Genomic DNA, 17150 nt, shown 5'->3' with positions numbered 1-17150 from the left:
AACATATTTTCCTCTAAGACTGGTTACCTTCTACTTTAAACCCCATCAAATGTGGTGTGCTACTCTTGGAATATGAGGGTGTAAGGTATGAGATGTCCAGGAATGCGTTCACTCTTGGGTGAGGCTCAGCCTGAGCATGTGGAGATCGTCTGTGAGGATGGTGGCAGTTCAGTTCTGGAGGTTTTCAGCTGCCAGGGCTGGCTCCTTTGGGGTGCAGAGGGGCCTCACCCACCCTTCTCCGGGGTGCCTTGAATAGAACAGCCTGGCACGGGTCCTGGTGGTATGGCTATAGCATGTCATTTTATGCTTTTCTGAGATTTATAATGAATCTCTGAATCTTGGCCATTGCTGAGGTTATACGGCGCCAGCCAGAGGTGGTTTGTGTGGGTGTGACTGCCCAGTTGCAGGAAACAGGGAGAAGGGGGAGGTCACCCAGTCCTGGTTCCATTGAACCTGGAGTTTTCAGTCACAAGATCTCATATACCTGGGTTTTCTTCGGATTCACTTGTAGGTGAGGCTCCACCCGGGTGTGGGGAGTGGCCGTGAGTATGGCAGCGACTGAGTTCTGAGTCTACTTATTTCACCTGTCTGTGCTTATTATTTACCCACTCTACCTTTTACCTGATCTGGACAACTTTTTTGGTGGGGCGGCGGGTGGGGTGGGGTAGGGTGGTGGTCCACACCTAGCTGTGCTCAGGGATCACTCAGGAGCCGTACGTGGCTCCAGAGATCAAACTCAGGTTCACTATACAAACTACAATGGCCTTGAGATTTTTTTCCCTGCCAAAATCCTTGGCACTAAAATCCACTCGAGGTTCTAACTTTTCTGCTTGATAATCTCTTGGTGAGTACTTTAATCCAAGATGCAGGTGCTGCCTGGGGCCAGGTTTATTAAGCTTTTCACTCCACACAACATCCTATGCCCAGGCCTCCCACCCTTCAGACTGTAGGCATCTGACTCCTTGGAATGTCTGAATTGGGCTCACATTTGTTAATTGTGGATCTTTCTCTTAAAGAAACTGGGTTTCAGGGCTGGAACGATGGCACAGCAGGTAGGGCATTTGCTTTGCATGCGGCCAACCGGAGTTCGATTCCCACCATCCCATATGGTGCCCTGAGCACCACCAGGAGTAATTCCTGAGTGCAGAGCCAGGAGTAACCCCTGAGCATCGCTGCATGTGACCCCTCCAAAAAAGGAATATTAAGTAATACAGCAACTCTAGTAGTTTGGCAATTTCTTAGAAAAACAAGTATGTACTTGACTACTCACATTCCTGAGCTTTTATCTTGGAAAAATAAAAATATGTCCACAAAAGCATATATTCATAGCAGCTTTATTTCTAGTAGCCAAAAGCTCGAAATATCCCAAAAGCTCTTGAACAGATGGTTAAACTGTTGGATATACATAGCTATAAGAAATGGACCATCTACTGATGACAATTCAGATGCAGTCAAAGAGAACATTCTGAGGGAAAGCAACACTTTCAAATGGTTAAACCATATGTTGCAAAATATTATACAACTTGGTGGAGCAGAGCTGGGGCACGTTTTGTGAGCAGGCCTGGATTTAATCCCTGACACACCCACATGTCCTCTCAGCACCACTGGATATGGCCCCCAAAAGAATTGTTATAGTGAAATGACAAAATTATAATAACAGATTAATGGATTCCAGGAGCTAGTGATGTTAGAGGGAGGATGGTGAATGAGGTTTGGCAATGTAAGCTTCCGTTGTGGTAATAGAACAGTTCTGTGAACACACACACACACTCACCAAAACCCCAAATTGGACAGAATGACACATGACCACACAGGGAAAATGGTGTGAAATTAGAGTTAGATCAAAACTTCAGTAGAAATGTACCTGTCCCCTGAGCACCACCAGGTGTGGTGCAGGAAACAAGACAAAAAAGCAAAGAATTTTTTCCTATGATAAAAGTCTACTTGAATATAGTAGCAGATAAAAGAGGAAGTGGGCTTAATACTCCATCTTCAAGTCATTTCATTGTGCTACTACAGCAGAAAAAGACATTTTAAAAACTCTACGGGCTAGAGAGTATGGCAGGTAGGGTATTTGCACATGGTAGACCCAGGTTTGATTCCTCAGCACTCCATGTAGTCCTGAGTCCCGCCAGGAGTGATCTCTGAGCACTGCTGGGTGTGGTTCCACAACCCATGCCCACCCGCAAAACAGAAACAACTTTAGGACTAGACAGTCAGTACAGGGATTAAGGTCCTTGCCTTGTACCGAACTGACCCCAAATTCAATCTGCAGCACCTCTAGGGTCTACTCCTAAGCAGAAACAAGTATAGCCACTTGGCATGTCTGGGCGTACCCAAAAACAGACACTCTAGAATGATGCATAGCAGCTTTATTCATGTCAAAACTGAAAACATTTCAAATGGCTACTCACAGAATGGATTAACTGCAACTTATTTATATACAACAGTATGCATGAGCAATCTACAAGCAGTAACAGATGAGTTGTACACATTGCTAAATCAAAGACCTCACAGACTAAATGTACTTTCATTTATTTGAAATTTAGGAGCCAAAGAAAAAGGTCAACGGATGCCCTTGCAAAGATGATATACTGATTAATGGTACGAGAGTATGGATATATGGCGCTTCAGTATTGCTGGTGATTTCTCAATTCTTAATTTCTTGCTGTTTGTGTTTATAGTATGAAAAGTGGTACACATGATTTACACACATTTCTATATCAAAGTTTAAATTAAAAGAAGTTTACCAAGAAGCAAACCGTGATTTAATAGGTGCCACTACACACCTGTTAAAACATCTAAAATTAAAGTTAGTTAGCAAGAATGAGCAAATGAAACTTTCATTTACGGCTAGTGAGAATACAAAAGTATACCCACATTAGAAAAGCATCTGTACATGCACTCTCAAAACACAAGACTGTTCATACCAGTATTATCCCAAACTGCAGCCATACTTGAATACCTCTAGAACCTAGTAATCACTCCCAAATAACTCTCTCCAAACTATTTTCTTTTTAATATCTTCCTTAGGGGAAAGCCAAACTTCTCATTATTACTTTATCTACAGTTTAAGCAGCACTTGTTATGAAAGTCAGAGTAATGGTTACCTACTTAGTATGCAGTCATCATGAAGGCTATGGGGTGCTGGCAATGTCCCAACTGATTAGGGTAGCATTTATCCAATTTGTTTGCTTAAAGAAAACAGGCCTATAGGTGTAAAATTTTAACTAAGGTAAGCCAGGGAAGTGGTTCGGTGGTTGAATACTTGTCCTGCATATGTGATGCCTTGGGTTAAACGCCTGACGTGCGTCCTTTCCCAGAGCACATACCCAGCATCCAGTCAAAAGTAGTTCTCAAGCACAGAACATTTAGGGCCCAAATGGAAACTAATGCAGATTGGGGTTACAGAGAATAGTGGATAGGGCACTTGCCTTGCGTATGGCTGACCCACAGCACCCAATATGGTCCCCCAAACCATGCCAGGACTAATACCTGAGTGAGGAGCCAGGGTGTGCACCCTTGAGCACATCAGGGTGTGGCCCCCTTCCAAAAAAATTTTTTTGCAGGAGAGCTGGTCACAAAACAGTGGCATGTAAAGGACGACATGCATCAATGACAAAACAGTACTCCTGAATGATGTCCTTTCAAGAGATTTCAAGGATGTATTCAGAGTTAGATTTTGAAATAAATCATGAAAAGCTGGCAGGGCCACTGAAATTCAGCTATCGGGAAGCATTTCCTTGATAAATAGGTTATATGGCATACCTCCAGGTAGCCCATCCGTCAGCTTCTCTAATCATCCCTTCTTTTCCCCAAACTGATTTTACCCAGGGTTAGCCCATTCCACACCACCAATTTCTTTTCCTTTTTTCATGCAAAGTTCCAGACATTGTTATGACATTTTAATGTTGTTCCTGGCAGTAAGATTTCATTTACTTCTACACTCATATGGAAAAATCAAGCAGGTAATTATACAAATTGATGAAGGATTCTGTAAGAGCCTACTTGCCTACTTAGGAAAGGCAAGGGAGGTCTAATGGAGTAAGAGAAACTTGTGCTGAACTGAAACTTAATTAGGGTGAGGAGAAATGAAAGGGACAAAAGAAATGTACAACATGGTTGGAATAAAGAAAGTGGACTCTGCATGTGGATAAGAGAAAAACAGTGAGTTTCAGGTGAGGGTGTTGGGAAGAAAGCGCAAATTGTGGCGTATATACCTAGTATAAGAAGGCAGCGAGTTCGATGCCCAGCACTGGTTCTTTACACAAAGTAAAATTCTGTTATCCTAAGGGTAGGTAAATCAGGAATTTAGCAGAGCTTTGATTGCTGTATTTAAAATAGATTTCTATCATTAAGTGACTTAACTGTCTGAGGCAGGAGCTTTAATAATACTGACAAAATAAAATAAATGGTACAGCATCTATATCTCTGACCACAACACCACAACAATTGTTTTCATTATCTAGACACATTCTTAGGAAAAAGGCATTTGGCCAAATTATGCCTAATGCCTGTTGAAAGCTGCTAAATACAAACATTAGAGGGATATGGCATCACCAAAATGTTACATACCACCAATTTGGGTATATGGATACTAATAGCAGTAAGGCCGCAAAAAGAAAAAAAAAAAAAAAAAAAGAGGGTTACATGGGTGGGCTAGGTTGCCATCTAGTGGAAAAAAATGGAATCAAGTCTTGGACAAAACACAAGGTCTGTACAAAGAGGCAAATGTTTTGGGCCACATCTGCAATGCTCCGAGTTACTGGTGGATGTGCACTAAGGAATTATTCCTGGTGGTGCTGGGGAAACATATGGGATGTTGGAGATTGAACCTGATTGGGCTGTGCAAGGTCCTACCTGCTGTACTACAGAGGTTGGCTTGCTTCAGCCCCTGAAATTTCAGTTAATATAAAACTGCACTCATTGCGGTTCAGAAACGACACCAAAGCAAATGTGTGAAGAAAAGGACCCTATCTGCTGTATTATCCGTCCAATCCCCAAATAGCTCTTAACTAGAAAAAGTCGAACAGACCACAGAAACTGCCAACTCCAGCAGCATCCAGGGGAGTAAGATTCTTGGAAAAGGGCAGATAGGACTTGAGGGGGAAAAAAAACTAGCATTGCATGGCCAAAGATAGTACAGCAGGTAGGCTGCTTGCCTTGCACACGGTTGACCTGAATTCAACCCCTGGAATCCCTTATGGTTCCCCCAAGATTACCAGGAACAATTCATGAGTACAGAGCAAAGACTAAGTCCTGAGCACTGTAGGGTGTGGCCAAAAATCAAAACAAAGCAGCAATTGAGAATTCCAAGTTGGAATATTGGAGATAACCTAGTGCTGGTTCCAGCTCTTGAGGAGAACAAAGGGTCCCTTCTGTAAGCCTCTGGTTTGGTTTACTTATACAGAAGGCCTTCTCTTTAAGAGTCAATAATCTCAAGACAGAAATGGGCAGTGTGTGAGAACAACACTTAACAGCCCTAACAATTCCTAATTGTTAAAAATGGGAAGAATTAAATTTTCTACCATAGACCAGACTGGAACTGGATGCTTAAATCACTAAATTTAAGCTTTTTTCCCCTTCAGGGTCCAATCCTGAACCACCTTCTGTAACTTATGTAATTAACTCATACCAGAAAATACTTTTGTAGCTTATATAATAGACAAACCCCTTTCACATTAACTCCTTTAACAAACCTGCTTTAGTCAAACAAGCGCCATTTGTCACATAGGAAAGATTCAAGACAGCTGAGTAACTGGATTGTTATGATGGTTATGGAACACTTGGACAATGTTTGTTGAATCAGAATGGGTTTTAATATAGTGAACCCCAAACATGTTGCATAAAACAGCAATTTTTTTTTTTTTTTGGATCACATCTGGCAATGCACAGGGGTTACTCCTGGCTTTCCGCTCAGCAATTACTTCTAGCAGGGGACCATATGGGATGCTGAGAACCGAACCTGGGTCGGCTTCGTGCAAGGCAAACGCCCTACCTGCTGTACTATCACTCCAGTCCCTAAAACAGCATTTCAACATTTGGGTGGGGACACACCTATTAGTGCTCAGGGCTTATTCCTCTCTGTAATCAGGTAATCAGAGAAAATTGTTAAAACTGTTAAAAGGATATTCTATTTGAGAGGTGCTGGTATCAGTCTTTTACTGTAATTTGAAAGACCATAGGGCTCAAGAAATGAAGAATCTGGGACATTCAATTGTTAAGTTTGCATTAGTATGCAGTATCTATACAGATTTTCAAAGAGTACACTAAACTATCATTAGACATGCTGCATGTAGCCATTAAATTCTTCATTTATGCTAGCCTCAAACCAAAGTTTAACCTGCCAAAAAGGCTGCCAATACTGGTCAATGAAGTACGAAAGTTTCAGAAAAATAAAATTTTAGTAAACAGTGCAGTAGAGTGTAGACCTAAGACCTATTCATGTCAAGCTTAACACACTCCCTGAAAATTCAAGGTAGGTTTATGTCTCCCTCAACCATGTTTTATGGGTCATACCCTGTGTTGTATAGACTATTCCTAATTCTGTGCATGCCTCCCCACCAGTGCTATGGGGGATACCACATGTGGTGATGGGGGTTGAATGGGGAATATTAACCGAATATGAGGTATACATCTTAAGACAACAAACTTGCCTCTTAAAACTACCAGCTGCAGTTTTTTTAAGGGCTCTTTTGTAATCTTAATAAAAACTGCAAAGCAGGGGCTGGAGCAATAGCACAGCGGGTAGGGCATTTGCCTTGCACGCGGCCGACCCGGGTTGATTCCCAGCATCCCATATGGTCCCCTGAGCACCGCCAGGGGTAATTCCTGAGTGTAGAGCCAGGAGTAACCCCTGTGCATCGCCGGGTGTGACCCAAAAAGCAAAAAAAAAAAAAAAAAAAAAAAAAACCAACCTGCAAAGCATTAAAACATCTGCAGTGCCTGGGAATTAAACTCTCATCAGCCATATGCAAGGCGAACCACCCAAGCCACAGTTCTCTCTCCAGGCGAAACAAGTGAATTCTTGTCAGACATTCAGGATTATATTTTCCACAAATTCAGGATTGTATTTTCCACAAAATTTTGACAAAATCTGTTCTTTGGGATTCATCTCATTAGGACACTATTCTCCAGAATTTTATAATTTTTAATATAAACAGTGAAGCAAGAGCCTATGCTTTAACAAAGGCTGTAAGAACAGGTCCTACTTTTACAAACTGGGCAATTACTAACTTGAAACTTACAACTACAAACAAAATGGTTTTGGCCCTGCCCCTTAATATGCTTTATTTCAATAAAATAGAGTAACAAAGAATCCAAAAATCAACCCTACTATATTATTTCTTAGAAATCAGTCATTCAAATAAGGTATGCCTCCAGTTTTTCCTCAACATGCATGGTTCTAGTGGCAAAATGTTCACTTCTATATATAAAGCTCTTTCCAAACAGTATTCCCTAGCATTCTGCTCCTTATTAGTCAAGTAAAGAACTATGTTTGGCATATGTGAAACTCATCATCATTCACTTCAATGGTTTTTTATTAAGTCTGAATTATCAGGACACCGCTTCTTTCATCCCTCTAAACCAGAAATGCACTGAACTTAGTAATATAATTAGCTGCTTACTGCATGGGAAGGATTTTTTATTTTTCAGGAAGTTTTTCTATTTTCTAGGCCAAGGTAATGTAATTAAGGTCAAGAAATTCAATCTCCACTTGATATTGGTGTTGAATTTCTCTCATCAGAAAAAATTATAAACTGTCAATAGCAAATCTTTACCTATGTCCTAGCCTTTCACATTATGATGGCTCTTGATTCTCTGCAGTGATCAGGTGAATACAACAATTATCTCAGGCAAAATTACACCTTTCAATGATCTCATTCAATATGTAGCTTTTCTCTCATTTATCTGTCCACAAAATGCCCAATCATTTCATCTAGATAACCTAGAAACATGAGAAAACCAAAAATGCACCGTACATTTCAATCAACACTGCAGGAAATTCTCAATGATGCATCAAATATAAAGAGCTCAGGGTTGTTCTAATACACTGAGATTGCATAAGAAAACTGACAATTCATACAAAGAAAGTTTCTGATGACAAAATTTCCTGTTGACTACTTAAATGTGTAAAATAGGTATTTTTCCCATGTTCACACCTCTGGCCTTTGCCAAGTATCTTTAGAACATAGTAATGTAGAATAGATTCGTTTTGTTTTATTGGGTCACATCTAGCTCTATGCTGAGGACCACATATTGAGCCAGAAAAGTAATGAGGATTAAATGTGTGCAAGGCATACCATCTCCTTCATCCTTAATACATTTCTTATTTGACATATTTATTGATTTTTTGGTCTTAGGGACATACCTGGTGGTGCTGAGGAATAACTCCTTCCCCAGGGATGCCAGGCAAATGTCCTTCCTGCTGTACTATCAAGCTCTGCCCCTTAATTGACATTTTTATGTTACTGTATGGCACAGGTTTCAGATGCTAGAGTAATTTAAACCTACTAGGTACCCTCCTAAAAAATTCTAACTTGTTCCTTAACAAAAACAAAACAATGTTTTATCGTTAACTCCTTACACAGGTAAGATAAGAGCAAATTATTAATATACTCTAGCTAGTTAACAATCTCTCAAAACTTTCAGGATATTTTGAATTTTGTGGCTCATGGGGAAAAGTCCTTTTAAAAAAGTGAATCACCATCAGATGCACAATTGCAAAGTTGTTCAGTATCACAAATGTTTTCTTCCTTTTAAATCTTAGTAGCATAAAAACTTCTTTGAGATTACCAAATTACCACAGAATTCCTTTAACAATCATCTGGCTCAAATGTCCTGATTTCTTTGCCAACTATTGCTCTACTTTGGAAACATCGACCGAACCTACTCCTTATTTCATTTTTATAAAATCCAGGGAAAAATTAAATTTTACAGTTAATCTCTAGGCCCAAAAATTAAGACTATTGAGAATAAAAATACCATTTTGGTTTGTTTTGGTTTTACATTCAATGATACAAAGCTTTCTTTGTATAAATTGTCAGTTTTCTTATGCAAACTCAGTATATGATAACAACCCTGGGCATTATATTTTGGCGGACACTGAGGGAACCATGTGGTAACAGGGAAAAAACCTAGTCCTTCAGCAAGCAATGCATGCTCTCAAACTACTGTGCTAGCACTCAAGCCCCAAGAGTTTCAGCATTTTTTTTTTGCTTTCTGGGTCACTCCTAGCAATGCACAGGGGTCTATATGGGATGCTGATATTTGAACCCGGGTCGGCCGCGTGCAAGGCAAACTCCCTACCCGCTGTGCTATCACTCCAGCCCCAAGTTTCAGCTTTTAAAGCAGCTAGCATTTAATAAAAGTTCTAGAAGTTCTACATAACTCCTTTTACTATTATAGTCTGATTGGGGAGCCTAGGAAGAAAAATATGAAAAAAATAAGATCATACTAGAATACTAATTTCAGTTAATAAGGAAACAGAGCTCAAGCAAACCCAAGACTACGTAAAAGTGTAAAATTTCTTCTCAATGAAAATTACGTAACTCCATAATTATCAAAACCCTAACCATAACTTTCAATTTTGGGGGGGAAATTCTTAGTTTCACCCAAGGAATTAAAAGTAAACATGTTCACTAATTACTCGATACAGTAACTTTCAATTAGTAAGAACTTATTTTTATTAGTGTGAGATCTTCTAAGGAGTTTGTGCCAGAAGTTAAACGCTTAATTCTGTAAAATGCATGAGATCACAAAACAGGATGGACAGAATACCAGATATCAAGACAAAGCTATGTCTTATGAATCTGGAAATGAGTAATACTTAGTAAAACTCTTTCTTCCATTCTTCGTCACTTGTATTAAGTGCTATCACATCACAATTGTAGTGGAGTTTGAGACATACTATATATAACTGACAAGGTGTTTGCCTTGCATGCAGTGGACCCAGGGGCCCATTTCAATCCCTGGCATCCCATCTGGTCCACTAAGCAACACCAGCTGTGCTGCCCCTAAACCAAGTCAATCATTTCAACAGGGCCTTTGCCTATACAGGAATAATTGCCGTATTCTACAATGTTATTAAACAGAAGCTTTACAGAGAAGTCAAGGTTTATCAAAAAAATGTCTGTACCAAACACATTTTTTCATTTCCAAAAGAAAAAATAAATCAAAAAACATTTTTTTAAGAAAAGAGGGGAGTCTCTTTCCAAACCAACAAGTTTCAGACAAAATCTTTAATTTTTAAAAAGTGGCAACAGTTGTATGGACTTGGAACCAAACACGGAGTAGGAATTGAACATAAGAGAAATGGAATTAAGCCTCACTGTTCTACACTGCTCAGGGGTTACTCCTGACCGTACTCAGGAATGGTGGTGCTAAAGGGACCATATGGGATGCCAAAGATTGAACTTGGGTAAGCTGCAAGACGGGTCCCTTTCCTGCTGTACTATTGGTCTGGCAGGACCAAAATGTAAAAGAATGTTATTTTTCCAAATACCACTGACTTCACTGTTACTACTTATGACTTAAAAAGAATTCTGGATCATATGAAGTCCTTGTTTCCATGTAACACCAACACCATTAAAATACAACTTGGGAAATGTATGTTGGTAGCTGTAATAAGAAATCAAAGAAAACTCTACCACACTCTAGGAATTTTGTGGAGGGCGCAGTGAAACAAACTGAAAGTAAACAAAAGTAAAATTCGAAAAAGAAAAAAAAAAAAAACCCAGGATTTTTATTCCTCCAAATTCCTGGTTTAATAAGGACTTGTTTATTGAGAAAAAAAGGTCCCAAACATCAGGCTGTTCACAAAAATAACCCACAGTATCAACTTCAGAAAAGAAATCTTAAGACTATTACACTATTTTTTTTTTTAAAAGAGGATGCATTTGACATGCCAACTCTCATTCACAAAAATACATTGTTACATTTGTGTTGAACAGCCCCACATTGCCCTCTCCTGTGAGGTAAAACACACATGCCGCTAACTCAAAGCTGCTCTCATGTACTACTTAACTAGTGAGATTGCCTTTGCAGTTAGGGAAGCAACTACTGAACTCATGTATGAATGGAAGGAACTGTACTCCCTGTGTAACAAGAGATTGTTTTGGAGACAGTTGATAAAAACCATACATCCTTTTTATTGTTAAGTCATAAAGAGGTATCAAAATTAAAAGCAAAAATTACAGGGCAAGACTTAACATAACTACTAGGAGCGTCAAAGGAAGTGAAAATGGGACTAGGCGCAGGGCAATATGAATTAATGAACATGGGAAGGACAAGGATGGGAAGAACAGTGAGCATGTGCTGAAGATACTAGGGGAGAGGATCTGGTGTTGATCTTAGACAAGCGCCTAGATAAAGAAATAATGGGACAAGATTTCTAAACCCCACTATGTGCTTAAGAGTCATCCTCGCCATTGGCGCTGTCTCTGTCATCCTCTCCTTCCTCAGCCTCTTTTTCATCATCCTTGATCAACTCCAGCTGTAAGAAAAAAACACAAACAGTATGGAGTTAGAGGCACTCCATGTGACTCTGATCCCCCCTCCACCACCTCTTTCTTTCCTTTCCCGTGGTTTTCACCTGGTCTTCCCCCCGATCTTCATTATCATCATCATCGAGCAAGTCCCCCTCCTCAGCAGAGTCATCTGCACCCCCCTCAGATTCCATCTTCACATTAGTTTCATCCTTCTTCAGGGAGCTGCTGCTCTGCTCCTCTTCTGATTTGTCATTCTTCATCTCTACTGTGGATGAGAAGGACAAGTCTGTCTAAGGGCAAATAATGTCCACAAGGATTCCCTCTTCCTCTAATCACCACAGAACAGTAACAGTAAAAAGCCTAAACCCTCTCCCATAAAATGCCCAGCCCAATGCAAACTCAATGTTCCTAAGTTGTCTTACATATAGGACTACTAAAACATATACTGTCAACAAGATTTGAGTATTAGTCCAACAAATATTTACCTGCTTGTTTGCTTTGTTCCTTTTCTATTTTTTCCAGGTTTTCCAGTAGAGAATCCACTTTTTGTTTTATCTGGGTCAATTCCTTCTTGATAGCCTGAATATCATCTCCTTTCACTTTAATACAGAAAAAAACCCTACATTAGAATCATACATTCATGAGATTACCAATTACCAAATATGTTCCTACTAAACTATATACCAAGAGACAGTAGGAAATTGGCAAGGAGAAATGTAGTCAGTACCAAACAGTCCTTTTTATGTGGACCTTTTTGTTAAGCCGTTAACTAAGAACTGGATCTAAAACGCAGACTCCTTAGGAGCACTGAGACGCCTACTCTCCCACAACAACCTCAATTTTATTTTAAAGCATCTTTTTTGTACTGCAATGCCAACAATTTGAAAACTGCCTCAACTCTATGAACTAAGTCTAACAACAAAATTAACAAAGTGTATAGAAAGGGATAAAAGGTCTAGAATTAGTTCAGTAATCCCTTGTCTCTTCTACCATTACTAATGGTGTCATTTGTACAAACAAAATGGACATTATCTGAAAATGCACTAATTCCTTGATTTCAACCCAATAATCCAGATTTCCAAAACTGCCTTAATACATACACTTTCCAGACTTGGAAGATCCTCTCTGTCCACTCTTAGAATTGAAGCCACTTTTGCCCCTTCGTGAGGTGTTTCCTGATACACGCTGGCGTTTTGAGGGCACTACAGCCCGAGCAATAGGGGGAGGAGGAGGAACACGTGCTGGATAACTGTACATCCTATTGAAGATAAAACCCCTTGGATAATTAAAATAGCAAGATATAAACAATGACAACTTTACAAAAAAACAACATCAACTCTAATTTTGTTAACTTAATTTTCTTCAAAAGAACAAAATAAAACTTGGGGCTGGAGCAATAGCAAAGCGGGTAGGGTGTTTGCCTTGCACGCGGCCCGACCCGGGTTCGATTCCCAGCATCCCATATGGTCCCCTGAGCACCGCCAGGAGTGACTCATGAGTGCAAAGCCAGGAAGTTACCCCTGTGCATTGCTGGGTGTGACCCAAAAAGAAAAAAAAAAGAAAAGAACAAAATAAAACCAATCATAAAAGAAAATGGAATACACACATCCAAGTCTTTTTTTTTTTTTTTTTAAGAAAACAGGACATAGTTGCGTCTTAAGCACTGCACAGAGAACGATCTTTGTGCTATTGCAGCCCACTGCTTTTTTGGTTTGTTTTTGTGGATAATCAGGGCTTACTCCTTGTTCTGCGGGCTGGAGCGATAGCACAGCGGTTGCTGACCTGTGTACGATTCCTTCGCCCCTCTCGGAGAGCCTGGCAAGCTACCCGTGCGTACTGGATGTGCCAAAACAGTAACAATGAGTCTCTCAATGAGAGACGTTACTGGTGCCCGTTCGAACAACGGGATGACAGTGACAGTGACTCCTTGTTCTGTACCAAGAATTACTCCACCAGGGATTGAACGTGGGTAGGCCATGTGGAAGGCAAGCACACTAACCTTACTATTGTTACACTTCCTTTTTTTTTTTTTTTTTTTACAACCAGTGGATTATCATTCTTACCAACATTACAATTAACGGTTCACATTAAGCTAAATAAAATGAACATGACAGTATTTGCAATGAACTGGGTCTATAAATAGGGGCCAGAGATTGGGCAGAGACGTGCATGCACTCAAGTGAGTTCAATCCCCTGGCATTCCATGATTCCCTGAGCACTGCCAGGAGTAATTCCGAACTGCAGAGCCAGGAGATATTCCTGAGAATTGGGTGTGATGTAACATACCCCTCTAATCCCTGCCGAAGACAGCTCAACATTTGCTGACTACTGTGATGTTTCCCCACCCCCAACCCCCTACAAAAAAAAATACAAAGTGGTAATGACTCTTACTTTGTAAAAAAGAGCCAAAATATAACAAAAAGTTTTTGTTGACAGCAGTTCTGCCAAATCTCTACACTCCATATTGTTGTTTTGGGTCACACCATGTAGTTCTCAGGGACCATTCTTGGCTCTTTGCTTGGGGGTTTGCTCTAGGCAGAGTTCAGAGAACCAAATCGCACTAGGAATAGAACCAGGCCTCCAGCACAAAGGATGCACTAATCTCATTGCAGTTATTTCTCCCTAGCCCTAAAAAGCTAAATGCAACTAAGAAGACATACCTAGACCTGGAGATATTTTCAAATTGTAGTTCTCTACCTTCAAGCATCTTTTAGCAATTCCATCTCAGTAACAAAACCCAAAGAAGCCTGCCAACCAAGAACTACTCTACCTTATTTATTTCTACAGTTTTGAAGGAACAAAAGTGATACTAAATATTTGTGGCTTTATAAATAAAGTGTCTCACCTCATATACTCCAATTAAATTTTAAGAATCCACCCTATTTTAATAAAGTAATATTCTCCTTAGAGACCGTCTAGGGGGGCTGGAGCAATAGCACAGCAGGTAGGGCACTCGGCCAACCTGGGTTCAATTCCCAGCATCCCATATGGTCCCCTGAGCACTGCCAGGAGTAATTCCTGAGTGCAAAGCCAGGAGGTAACCCCTATGCATCGCCAGGTATATGAGAGAGAGAGAGAGAGAGAGGGAGAGAGAAAGAGAGACAGGGAAAGGGAAGGGGAGAGGGAGGGAGGGGGAAAGGGAGAGAGAGAGACGGGGGGGGGGGGAGGAGAGAGAGAGAGAGAAGAGACCCTCTAGGGCTAGGGAGCTGGGAGCAATAGCACAGTGGATAGGGTGTTTGCCTTGCATGCAGCCGACCCGGGTTCAATTCCCAGCATCCTATATGGTCCCCTGAGCACTGCCAGGAGTAATTCCTGGGTGCATGAGCCAGGAGCAACCCCTGTATATTGTGGGGTATGATCCAAACAAACAAACAAACAAACAAACAAAGAACCCGAATTACCTGGGTTCAATTCCTCTGTCCCTCTCAGAGAGCCGGGTAAGCTACCGTGGTGATATGCCAAAAACAGTAACAAGTCTCACAATGAGTTACTGGTGCCGGCTAAAGCAAACTGATGAACAACGGGACAACAGTGCTACAATGCTAAGGAACTCCTGTAGTTTAAATCCCCAGGAAATATTTGATTTAGAAAGCTGGAAGGCCTGGTGCTGCTATAGATTTCTTCTCAATATTTAAAGGATTACTTGTCAGTTTCAATCTATTCGTGGTAATTAATATGAACAAATAAACTCAGGATCCCTCCTTTCTTTCCCGCTTTAATGTTGGTTTTGGTGCATCTGAAACTGCATCCTGTTATGCTAGTAACCCAAAAGCAGTGCTGCAGTCCTGAGTAAGCAACCTCACCATATATAATAAAACTTCTGAGATACATTTTATTTGAAAAGAGGTCTGGAGGTAAACAATTTTTTATTTGAAAATTAAACATTCCAGTAAGATTCAAGGATCTACTCATTCACTCTCGGTGAAACTGTGGGTAAGAACCGGACTGAAACATTGGATGAGCATGTCAAATTCTTGGCTCTTTAATCTCCATCCCTCCAGGCCTCTCAATAAAGCAATTACCTATACATACTGGCAATCTTCTCTTCTTCTAACTTAAACGTAGAAAAGAAACTATCTCATCCAAAGCTACTCTTGGGAGATTTAATGTTCTATCCTAAAGCCCTAGCTGGAGTGCTCAGTCATTGGCCAAGTCACTTCCTTTGCTCTGATTTTCCCCACTATCCCTCCCAGCTCATCCTAGTCTCTCAGTACTGTCTGTGTCTCCAGAAGTAAAATGCAGAATCCCTCAAGGGGACACGTGACTTGTGCTCCAGGCATTTCTTGAGAAACTTAGAGCACAATACGTGTGGAGAGGGAGAGAGGAAGAGAGAGAGGGAGGAGAGAACAAGAGTGAAGCAGAACAGATCAAGTGCAAGCCCAGGTTCAATCCCAGCAAACCAGGACAAAGCTGGACTGTAATGCCTGGGCATACCATCTAGAAAAAAGGGAGACAATTAGGAAAAGGGGATATACAAAGATCAACAGAGGCCTGAATTAGATTCCTGGCACCACACATAGTCACCCCAAACTGACCTTCCCCACAAAAAACAAAAACAAACAAACAAAAAAAACCCAGCACATTTAATGAGCAAAAGAGACAGCTCTATAGCTGGAAAGCTTATCTGCACGGAGGAGCCCCAGGCACAATCCTGGCCACCATCTGGTGCCTTGCATGACCAGTACGAGAGAACCTTAAGACCTACAACTGTCAATTGTGGGCGAAAACAAAAGCATTCCACTTTATAACTTCTTAAACAGGGGACCGCTCAGACAGAACAGGCTCATGTACTTGCTTTACATGTGACTGACTGCAGTTCCAACTGCATGATACACATTCATGTAACTAGGAGCAGACCTTGAGCTCCTTTTGAAATTAGAAAATGTCTTAAACTATCAGTGTGATCTGATCTTCATTTTACTGTGCCTATATTCAAACTTTACCATGCAAGCAACACACAATTCTTTCCCTTTAACTTAATGTCTCATAAAGAGTCCTCTGATAGGCCTGAGTGATACTACACAGGACAGGGCATTTGCCTTGCACACAGCTGACCCATGTTGGAGTTCTGGAACCCCTATGTTTGCAAAGCAGGAGTAACCCCTGAGCACCATTTGGTGTGACCCAAAAAGAAAAGTCTTTTGAGCAAACTAGTTTGCTAAAGAATAGGGTGGAAAGATAGAGCTACTATGGAAATTCAGTGAATTGTTATAGGATACATATTTATAGTAGTAGGTATTTATAAATTTTTCATGTACACATGTATTTTTCAGATTTTCTAATTTGTATCATTTTATTCTTTCTATGATTTACTTGAAAGTTTATATCCAAGGTGGAAGGAGGCACAAATGATCTGTGTAGTCTGAACACTGTATGTCTGAAACTTTATTAACAGAACACTATGGGCATCAAAACCACATTACTAATTGAAATAGATCTCTCTAAATGTTCTCATTATCTGGGGCCTAACAATTTGATGGCTTGCATTACTATTGCATGGTCTCATTCACAGTAACAGAAACTATTACATTTTCTCCTTTTCAAAGTCTCAACCATTTTTGCCAATCCATCATCTCCATCTGGTGTGGGAATGAATATGAAGAGCACAGCCAAATCAGCTTTCCTCAGGGGACCAAACCCAGAGCCGGTATGTGCAAGTTC

At 40.5% G+C, this 17150-nt stretch overlaps 1 protein-coding gene and 1 long non-coding RNA gene across 12 annotated transcripts in view; both read right to left on the bottom strand.

Moving 5' to 3' along the window:
* Positions 1-2355: 2355 nt before the first annotated feature.
* The window catches only part of LOC129403382 (uncharacterized), a 116144-nt gene continuing 101349 nt past the window's right edge, over positions 2356-17150 (bottom strand). Inside the window, exon 2 of the long non-coding RNA XR_008629165.1 lies at positions 2356-9233. This is a non-coding gene — a long non-coding RNA (uncharacterized LOC129403382). The remainder of the gene's footprint in view (positions 9234-17150) is intronic.
* The window catches only part of HNRNPC (heterogeneous nuclear ribonucleoprotein C), a 45687-nt gene continuing 30892 nt past the window's right edge, over positions 2356-17150 (bottom strand). For 7 of the 11 annotated variants that reach the window (XM_055130775.1, XM_055130777.1, XM_055130774.1 and 4 more), the window contains 4 exons: positions 12590-12765; positions 11975-12088; positions 11594-11754; positions 2356-11494 (listed from right to left, as the gene is read on the bottom strand). In XM_055130775.1, coding sequence (XP_054986750.1) covers positions 11411-11494; positions 11594-11754; positions 11975-12088; positions 12590-12765 — 535 coding nt within the window. In that variant the 3' untranslated portion in view covers positions 2356-11410. The remainder of the gene's footprint in view (positions 11495-11593; positions 11755-11974; positions 12089-12589; positions 12766-17150) is intronic. The other 4 variants (XM_055130778.1, XM_055130782.1, XM_055130781.1 and 1 more) reach the window with 1 other exon arrangement.

This window comes from Sorex araneus, chromosome 3 (genome assembly GCF_027595985.1).
Source record: "Sorex araneus isolate mSorAra2 chromosome 3, mSorAra2.pri, whole genome shotgun sequence".
Taxonomy (NCBI): Eukaryota; Metazoa; Chordata; class Mammalia; order Eulipotyphla; family Soricidae; genus Sorex; species Sorex araneus.
Note: the sequence above shows the minus strand (reverse complement) of the source record. Positions and strands in the feature narration are given on the sequence as shown.